Source organism: Cydia pomonella, chromosome 1 (assembly GCF_033807575.1).
Source record: "Cydia pomonella isolate Wapato2018A chromosome 1, ilCydPomo1, whole genome shotgun sequence".
NCBI lineage: Eukaryota > Metazoa > Arthropoda > Insecta > Lepidoptera > Tortricidae > Cydia > Cydia pomonella.
In genome coordinates this window covers 13,199,396-13,210,040 of record NC_084703.1, presented here as the reverse complement: position 1 = coordinate 13,210,040, position 10,645 = coordinate 13,199,396, and the positions used below count along the sequence as shown (strand labels likewise).

At 37.2% G+C, this 10,645-nt stretch overlaps 1 protein-coding gene across 1 annotated transcript; it reads right to left on the bottom strand.

The window, feature by feature from the left end:
- Positions 1-9,114: 9,114 nt before the first annotated feature.
- Positions 9,115-9,816, bottom strand: LOC133515707 (prefoldin subunit 1). The gene has a single exon (XM_061848258.1). The coding sequence runs from the start codon at positions 9,706-9,708 to the stop codon at positions 9,325-9,327; it is 384 nt and encodes a 127-aa protein (XP_061704242.1). The 5' UTR covers positions 9,709-9,816; the 3' UTR covers positions 9,115-9,324.
- Positions 9,817-10,645: the final 829 nt, after the last annotated feature.

Genomic DNA, 10,645 nt, shown 5'->3' with positions numbered 1-10,645 from the left:
TTGTAACATGACATAAATATTTTTGATCTCACATAGACAATTTACGCTTGCATTTCAATTTTGGTCGCATTTTTTAAGTTTGACAGTCGTTCTTGTTAATCCAGTTCTGTGTATGGAGTGTGGAATTAAACCTCCACCTTCCATAGTTCTGTGGTTTGTGCACAAATCACGTGACGTTCCATAGGGGTGGACGAGAAAAAATCACGTCAGATCATGTATACTTACTTTACTCTTTGCGTACATGCACGATGATAGTGGAGACCCAATAAAACTTTTTTTTTCGAAGCACCCGTAATTTCTTCCCTTAGGAGCCGAGATAAAGCAAGGTCTGTTAAAAACAGGAAAAAAAACTACAAGTTGCCCAGATCATCCGATTAAGATAAATTTTATGTCAATAGAAAGAAAATAACTTTATTTAATGTAAAAAAATATAAACTAAATATTTTTGAAGAAACAAAACCATTGACGCTTTATTTTTCAAATATTCTCTTCCACGTTAGAAAATATTATCAAATAAGTATTTAATGATAAAGTCAAATATATTTCTTATTAGAAACTGAAAACCGCATTAAAGTCAGTTAAGTACTTTATAAGATTCAAGTTCCAGAAGTTGGCCTAGTTTATTGACTGAGTGATTACTCATAAGTATTAAATTCGAACTATTTTAAGCTTTTCTGATTTATGTACTAAAAGTTAGGAACTTGAAACTTCGTAACAAGACATTTTCATAAAATACAAGAAAATCAATTTCAGTGTTTTTGAAAATTCATCTCCTAATAGGAATGGGGCTAAAAAGGGGTTGAAAGTTTAGAACTTGAAATCAGTAGGAAGGGAAAGTACGAAAAATAATGTTAGTGCTTTTGAAAACTCAGCCCGTAATATCATAATCAAACTATCAAACACCAATAACACTTATATATTTTGAAAGCTAATGAAATAAGTTAGAAGCATGTTTCTTCAGTGCTTATGCCATCCAAGCATGGTAAAAAATCATATATTTTCAATTATTTTGTAAATTACTGCAGTTATAACTACGGTTATTAAGAAACAATAATAGTACGTTTAATAGTCTTTCAAATGACACCTCACACGAACTGATTGGTCCCATGGCACTCAAAATGTGAACAAATATCAATGGTGGTCGGCCGCCATCTGTCCCTCCCCCCCTCCCTTTATTTAGACCCGTGCCCCATAAACTAAAACCGGTTAATTCGTATTCTGGAGATAGGAGGAACACATCCATACTAGTTTTAGGTATTTAGACGAGATGTCTACGAAAATCGTGAAGGAGATGACTTGTGGTTAATTTGACTATAATCTATTTGGGTTCAGCAAGTATTTTTATAGCAAGATGTATTTTTTTCACAAAGATGTACAGGACTATTTTGTGTAGAATTTAATAAGCTTGAATGTTGGCTAACACGATATTTTAATAAAGATCGTAGATTTATAGTAAAACGCGATTTTTTCCTGGATGGTACACATTTTCCACAATGGCTGCAATTACTTAGGTCCCCATATGTCAAATGGTGTGGGCATGAAAAAGGGGGCGTTAATTTATATACATAACAAATTTCATGACTGTTTCAGAGTTTCGAGGTTGGTCCTAATCCGATTGTGCTATACGAAAAGTAGCACTTTTTGAGCAGCTGGATGAAATAGTACTAGTACATTACGATACAAGTGCGAAAAATAGGAAATTCGAAACGAGTGGCGATAAATTAAAACACGACCGAAGGGAGTATTTTAAATCGACACGAGTTGCGAATTACCTATTCGCACATCTATCGTACAACGTTTTACAGTACATATGGCCCTTTAAATGTTCGACACAGTAACGTAATATGCTAATTTTCGCACTAGTGCTATAAAGTAGCACCATATGTACTGTAATAGTATTTTATGCAACAGTTGTATAAGAAGGGTCAAAAAAGGCGAGTTGCGTGAGTTACAATGTGAGCTGGAGCCGAAGGCGTAGGCGAACATTGTAAAGGAATACGCCACGAGCATTTTTTTTGACCTGCTTATACAACGTTGCATACAATATTTTTCCTACGAGTCAACAAAAATAAATCTTAATTTAGGTAAACAAAGCAAAAGTATATAGCCAAGACGCGCGAGCATACCTTGTTACGCGCCCGGCCCGCCCCGGGCCGCGGCCGGCCGGTCCGCGACACCTCGTAACTCATGAGGCCCTGGTACTTGCTAAATAAAATTTTTGGACAGTTTTTTCTCAATTTTGGCCACCGTAGCCTACGGAGACTAACAAGCAACGCTAAGCGGTCTTCGTAGTCTATGGGTGTTGCTATATTACGGGTGTCACATGCGTGTTTCTAACTTATGAAGTAATTATTTTAACTATGCAACCAAATGAATATTTTGTAAGTTGGAAGCAATGCACTTAGTTTAAAACTGTATTCGTTTTGATTTTGTTAGGTTGGTAGCCATTAACCGCAGTAACGTTATAGCGATTAAAAGCACAAGAGCTTTTATGAGGAATAGACAATATAGACTTTTCTTGAAACCTTTTATGTATGTTCTTATGGTTCTTATATTCGTGTTAATGAATGCATAAATGACAGATAACAGTAGAGGAGTAGGAAAAATATAATATATTAATACAGTAATTCACATAATACATTATGTATATATTCATTTTTGTATAAAATTCGGTAGGGATTTAACTACTAACCCCCACCTTTAAAATACAATGCTGTATAATTTGTTTAACGAATTTGAATATACAATATATAAATGTACATATAATACATAGATAAAGGTGTATTGTATATAAATAAGAAAAGCATAAAATGTTCGATTTTAATACTTGGAAGTAATACTAACTAAAATTCGTCATGTCAATAAAACTAGGCCAACTTCTGGAACTTGAATGTTATAAATTACTTAACCGATTTTGATGCGGTTTTCAGTTTCTAATAAGAAAATACATTCGACTTTATCATTAAAATTAAGATTTGAAAATATTTCTGATGACATGATCTTTCGATTGACAAATTTATCTTAATCGGATGATCTCTCTCTACGGACACGACCCACGTAAGGGAGATGGAGAAAAAAAAAAAAGCGCAGCCGCCGAATCGGGGAGGACCCGGTCTTCTCACCCAGCCAGAAGACACGCAACCAGAAGGACTAACCTGATAAAGGCTCCGGCCGGCGATTCGATCTCGAAATGGTGCTTTATTACCTGCCGCAGTACTACCCGGAAAAAAAGAAGAAGACCGGTGAGCTACCGGCCTATCACCCTGCTCAGTACCCTGTCTAAATTTCGAGACGCTTCTGCTCGGAAAACTCTTGCTGCACATAGTCCCGAGGCCGGAACAGTTCGAGTTCCGGTTGGAGCACTCGACCACCCTGTAGCTGACCAGAGGCCTCTCCTCCTACATGGTCGAGAAAATGAACTGAAGAAGCATGTCATCGCAGTGTCCGTCAACATAGAGAAGGCGTTCGAGAACGTCTGGCATGAGGGCCTGCAAGCCAAGCTGTCAAAAATCGTCAATTGTCAAAATTTTGGCAGTAGCTTCCGTAAAACCTAGTGCCTACGCCAAATCTAGGGATTAGTTGTCAAGCGGACCCCAGGCTCCCAAGAGCCGTGGCAAAATGCCGGGATAACGGTAATAAGAAAAACAAGTGGTAGTTTAAGCTACAGACCAAATCTTGTCGAATAGGGTGACCATAAGGTTGGTGTTTTGGTTATTAAAAAATATTATCAGTAAAGTTTAATTGTTTGCTTGTAGAGATAATGCAATGAATTTGCCTTAAAATACTATAATAGAAACAACAATTTCTGTTTACGACTTAGGTTTCACCCTGTATTGTCAGCTTCTTCCTCACCAACCGACGCTTTCAAGTGGCAGGAGTCCCACAAGAAAGATATCTATCGCCATCTTGTTACGCTTGGTGGCCCGATGATATCTCGGTGGTTGGCCGCGTCAAGCTGGGTCTGTTCTCGGACGATGCAGCGTATTTCGCGTCGTCTATCACACCAACCCACGTCGCACTGAAGCTATTTCGTGCGGTTATAAGCCATGTGGAATGCACAGTGGGGACTCCCGCGAGCCGACCTCTTTATAGCGTTTGACCATCTCACTCCAACTTGAGCACGTTTGCCATTCATTCGGCCTAAATTCATGTGTTTTTCCACATCATGCGCTGAAAACAGCATCAGTCGCTTTTTGGTGAAGGAAAACATCGTGAGGAAACCGGACTAATCCCAACAAGGCCTAGTTTCCCCTCTGGGTTGGAAGGGCAGATGGCAGTCGCTTTCGTAAAAACTAGTGCCTACGCCAAATCTTGGGATTAGTTGTTAAGCGGACCCCAGGCTCTCATGGGACAACGCGAGGAAGAAGAAGATGCTCTGAAAACCGCATGATATATCAAAAGAATTTAAGGGCTCACCCATGGCAGTATTGGGCTCTCTGAGAATGGAGGGGTTTGTTCCTTTTGCTATCCAAGGTATCCAGCAGTCTTTGTTTATACCACATCCTTTGCCACTTCTCCTTTTTTGAGGCTCCAAGTTTCGGCACTAGGTATGCTAAAATATTGAAAAGACGAGTACTCGGACCAAGTACACTTCAGTTGCCCGTCTAATACCTCTGTTCTCCCAGATATTGTTGAGGTTAGCCATAGCACTCTTAGCCATGCCAGCTCTGCGGCGTATCTCAACGGTACCGCCACTGGTTATCAACCCAAGATATAGCAACTTTTTCGTAATACCAAGTGCGTTGGTAACTGGGAGTATGTTTGCCCTGTTTACTAACACTACCATTACTTTGGTCTTGGAATGGTTGATCTTAAGACCTCTCTAGAACTTTCATCTTCAATTTTCTTCAGAAAACTTGCCATTTCGATATATTTCTTGTTGTTATTCTCGTCAGGCAGGCGAGAATAGTAGCACAGTTTGTTACAAGAACTTTTGTACCAAGTCATATTAGCCTCACAGTGACCCAGGTGACTGTAACCAGCAACAAGTGACAAGAAAAATATTCATCACCCATTATTAGCTTGCACATTTCCGCGGGGCAAGCGTTTGCGCGTTTCGCCAGATTGACAGTGAATCTTTGTCACTTTGTCTCTCTCATTCTATTTCTCGACATTTTTGGCACACGACATTTTTCAGGGTCTCGCATTGATGTAAGTAAAAGGGGTAGATATGTGACGTTAATAGTTGACAAAACTAAAATCTGGTCCAGCACCCACTCATTTGCAAATACTACACACCATTAGAATGTACATGTGCACAACGAGCAACAGGGATAACCAAATATAGTTAACAGTGCTGCGCAAGCGAGACCCCTATATTTTGCGTATTCCTCGAGGTGCAACAGAGAAAAACTAATAACATTATACAAATGTGTAAGCGAGACGTACATACTTCTTACATTGTCGTCTTAAAGTGATATTAAGTCATTTCGATTTTTAAAAAATACAATGATTTGATATTACCTAATCTTAGACCGTCTCTCACTTCAAGCAAATATCTGAGCGAGCGAGTTACACTGAGATTAATATCAAATGATTGACTATCATATTTTTAAAGCATGAAATTGACCCTCGTTTTTTACTTCTGAAACCCTGGTCGACTATTCACTATGTTCAACTAACGTGTCGCCTCGAGAAAACCAGTATAACGATATGATCTCAGTTGATAGGGATCTCGAGGTTCCACTTCTGATGGTTTTTCGGAAAAGACAAGTACGCTTGACAAGAGATAATGTAATCACTGGTAATTCGTAGTTACTCCTGGTATTTATATATTCCAATCGTTCACCGAGCGCACGACTCAAGATAACCAATATAAAAGTGTGAACCTTGTTTATTCATAGTTACGATACGTATACGGATTCACTTATATTGGACAAGTTGTAAGTCATGGGAATAAGCGCCTTCAACGGCGGTCTTTATTAGGTAGCGTCAGGAAACAAATATTTATAAAATATATACGAAATTAAAATAAATAGGCACTTTATTTATTTTATGGAAAACAATTTTTTTTTCGCTAACACATTAAATAAAATATGTAAAACTGTATGTATTTTATATGTAAAACCGATAGTTTATCTATACAATTTAAAAAAATATGCGGAGAGGGCGGTATAAAAAGGAAAATTATAATGTATGGAGAAAAAAAATTGTATCAAAAACGAAACCGAGCATCATTTTTAATTTTCACAATTCAATCGCTAGGCATTTCCACAGCTGCAGCTCGTTTTAAAATAGTAATAAGTGAAAGTTTTTTCTCTAAACGTTATAGTTTTCATTTTTTTAATGTTAATACTGATTTTGAAGTTATATTTTTTTTAATCATTCCCTATCGAAGGCGAAATTAGCAATGTCCCACTTTTCTCGATTTGAGACGGCAGCGTGCCCTTACATTAGAATGTTCAATTTAAAGTATTCGTTCTGATTTTCATCGTTTTCATTTTCATCACCTTAGTTGCTCTACAAAGAGGACAAATTAAAACAAATACTCAAACGGTAAATACGTAGTTAGGGAGTTTCGTTCTGTTTATAATCAGCAGTTCCACTACACTAATTGCCAGTTTTTGGATGAAAATGCTTAATTTGTAAACAAAAACCACAAAAATCACTATATGTGTACCTATAAGACTTTAAGTGTTCCCTCAATTCTTCATGGATTCCATCATTAGAACTTTGAACCCGGGACGGGATCATCGGCTTTATAGGCAGGGTCACTGCCCACTAGGCCAGACCAGTCATCATACATTTTACTTGACAAATAGAGATGATTATTATTTATTTCTTTTGTTTATGATAAAAGGTTAAATTTGATTGATCTAATATCTGTTCTAAATATTTTTACACAGTTTTCAACATACATAAATACATCTTAAAACTACACTATAACTCGCATATTAAAATTGTAAATCGAGCTCTCGTTAAAAATGTTGTCCATAGTTTTCCTATTGTTGTACAAGTACTATTTAGTAATTTTTGATGGACTATTCCCGATATTTGGATTTCAAGTTAATGCAAGATTTTGTTTTAACAATACTATCAGAAAAACTGAATTTTTGGTTAACAACCGGTTATTCGTATATTAAAATAAAAACCGGTTACATTCTATAGTTTCAAGGAATAGGAGCACATGATTTAAAAAGTTGCATTATTTATAAAAAAAATTGCTGACTCTACAATGCATGAAGTGGGCAGGCCTACTTGACACTCGGATAAACGTGTTACTCACATGGGTAATGCATTATTTAGCTGTCGCGCTCACTCAATAACAAGGAAATTTTTAATTTTATTTAGAAAAAATTATGTTTTCAAATGTTATAACAGTACTTACGAATGAAAAGTGATACCGTGAGCTTTGTTTTTGTGCTTGGAGCTATTGAAGCACTGGAAAAAGGCGCAACACGGCATTCTTTGGCAATATTTTATCGAATTTGATGACAATGTTGACACTTCAGCGTCACCCGTACGACTAATTCAATATAGGTCCCGGAACCTATATTTTGTGGCTCACGATCGAGCGCCTGGTACCTCATCTACCCCTATTACGTACATCAATGGGGTCTCGAGAGTTTTGGCACATCAATATTCTTAGATTTTTGCTTAACTCCACTACAATTTAAGACGCAAGCAAATAAGCAAGGATGATGGTCGCAACATTAGCCAGTTAGTTTTGATTTTCTGTTCCACCTTGAGGTCCTCATAGGCCCTGTATCTTCGTTGATTAGTTAATTATTTCCATGATGGAGCATGCTGCCTTCGTATGTGAGGCAATGTGAATTCACAATTAACAGGAATAAATTCTACTTCATATATCGCTCCCTCATCATTCTTGACGCTGAATACTGAGGATTACTCAGTTACTTTAATGGGTGTGTCAAATAGTTTGTGCAACTGGCTATTCTGTTTCATTTAATTAATGATTGATGTATATCTGACAACTGTAACACATGTAATACAAAAAATCCATATTGTAATCCAAATACCAACTTAGAATAGCTTGTTAACACTCAAGGTCACGCCTATCATTTATCGGCGGCGGCGGCGTGGCAAAAACGTCCGGCGGCGGCGGCGCACACGTCTAGTCCGTACGCTGCCATCGCCGCCATCGCGGACTCAGGTTGGTCAACGCGTGTCACGCTCATCCGTTTGTTTTTCTCCCCGCACCTCATCCAATGTATCTTTATTATCAAATTGCCCAACAATCACGTAGCAATATTCATAATGACCAGACAATGCGATTAATAATGAAGTTTAGATAATAAATCACTTGGCTCGATATAGCTTGCCATTATTCATAATGCCCGGGCATTATATATAATGTAATGCCCACACTTGGTCCATAACATATAAATCAGTAAAGGGCCCATATACATCATCATTGTATCACTATGTTGTGCCGTAAGGCGTACAATTTTGCATTTATGGACTGTAACTGCATGCTGTGCACAGTTACTATTGATAATCATTTAACAAAATAGTTATTTGTGCAACAAGAGAAGAAAGTTAGTTTTTCTTGGGAGTGTTGATTTTGAGTCCCGAGTAAGCGAAAGATTCTATCATTGAATCACGAGCGAAGCGAGTTTTTCTAAGTTAGAATCTTGAGCGTAGCGAGGGACTCAAAAACACGAAATGTAAAATAACATTGCTCTCGTGTGACACACAACAATAATACCAATATACCTAGACCTCCTTCACTTTTAAATAAATTTAATGAACTAGTCACACACTGGCATGCCTCCCTGCTTCTCTGGTTCCATATTTCTACATTATAAGTTGTAGACCTATAATGTACTTGTAGACCCGATACTTGGTTGCTGTTCCTCCTGTGCTGTGTTGGTGGTGTTTATACAGGATTTTGCATATTATTGACTGTTTGTAACTTGCACTGGCACTGAATGTGTTAATATAAAATTTAGAATCCATGGTTTTTTTACTTTATGAAACTGATTGGCACATAATACAAATCAGTTGCATGCAATACATAGATTTTAACAAAGGCATATGAAATTAAGAGTCTATGCAGAAAGAGAAGAGTCTGGCATAATAAGAGAACCAATATGTTCATTGACTCTTCTTTTCAAACTGACTATGTAATTTATGGGGAAAGGAAAAAAAAAATAGGTTATTATATCTTTAATAAAACTTGGTACATAGAAAGCATTATTTGTTACAATGAAACACTGTTGAAGTGCTTAATACATGGAAATATTTTGTAGGAGCTCATTATTATTAAAAATTTTCTTAATTTAACCTTGAGAAATAATTTCATGAGATGGTTTTTGTGGGCTTTATAATAGAAGTGAAGCCACAGTACAAAATCAAAACTTTTTAAGATTTTATTTCACTTTGTTCCTTCCTCTGTTGAACCATTTCCCTGATATTGTCTTCACTTTCTTTCAAGTTTTTTTCCAGGTACTGTTTATTGTTCTCCAATTCTTTAGTACGCGTTTTCACTTGCGACTCTCGATTTTTCAAATTCGCTTTAACTTCTTCAAAGTCAGTAAGTAAGAACATTCGACCCACGGACTCATAGGTCTTCGTATCAGGAGGCATGGTACTAATTTCACGTTGAGTTATGTCTACGTGCTGCAAGATGCGGTTCAATACAATAATTTGGGAGTCTATCACCTGTATTTTCTTGCTAGTTTCAACCATTTTGGCTTGTAATTCAACAAATGCTTTTTTTAGCTCTAAATCTACAGGTTTAGCCATGGTGAACTTTCGTTTATTTAAATTTTTGCGTTTCTTCTAGGTTATCGTGATACTGAGTGACTCAATTCAACCCACCCTGAGTCCCTGACAAGCTCGGTTCGACACTTTGATTGACTTTTTAATAGTCATAGACATGATAGACAACAGACGTTTACACAGACTTTTTCGTCCCGAAGCTTGTTGTTGTTGAAATTTTTGGAATCGTAATGTAATTTTTCTTAGATTATTTTGGGAAAGATACATTTAAATTTTTTACTAGTATGTATGAAGTGTAAAAAAGAATACTGTGAAAAATAAGACATTTAATTCTTTTCTTATTGTAATCAAGACATATTATACAACAGAGTCTCCGCTGCGCCGCGTCTGTATGTTCGCGGTAAATTTATTCAAAAACTACTGAACGGATTTTTATGTGGTTTTCATATTATTCTTGAGATAGGTTTAATTGCCAATCACATCCACACTTTTCAGGTCTGATATCAGACCCGATTTCGGGCCCGAGAAAGAGTATTTTTCGGTTTCACCAAATATCAGCACATCGTTGACAACTGGTTGACAATGTTTGAAATGTAAAACATTGGTTCATATGCAAATCCCGATGTCGGACCTGATAATCGATTTCCGTTTTACGATAATCGGTTTAAGGAATATCAGCAATTTTTTACATGTCAAATATTGTAAGAGATGAGCTGATATTTGGTGAAATGTAAAATTACTCTTTTTCGGGCCCGACGTCGGGACTGACATCGGGTGACAGCGAGTGTGGATGTAATTGGTCCATCAGGCCCGACGACTGGCCCAACATCGGGACCGTTAGCATCGTACCCGTAATGGACCCATAAGATGTAATCGGCCTCTACTATTATATTTACACGCGTACATTTGGACGTAATGGGTTTAATAAAACACAGTTGTATAAACGTATGGCCAGACAAGC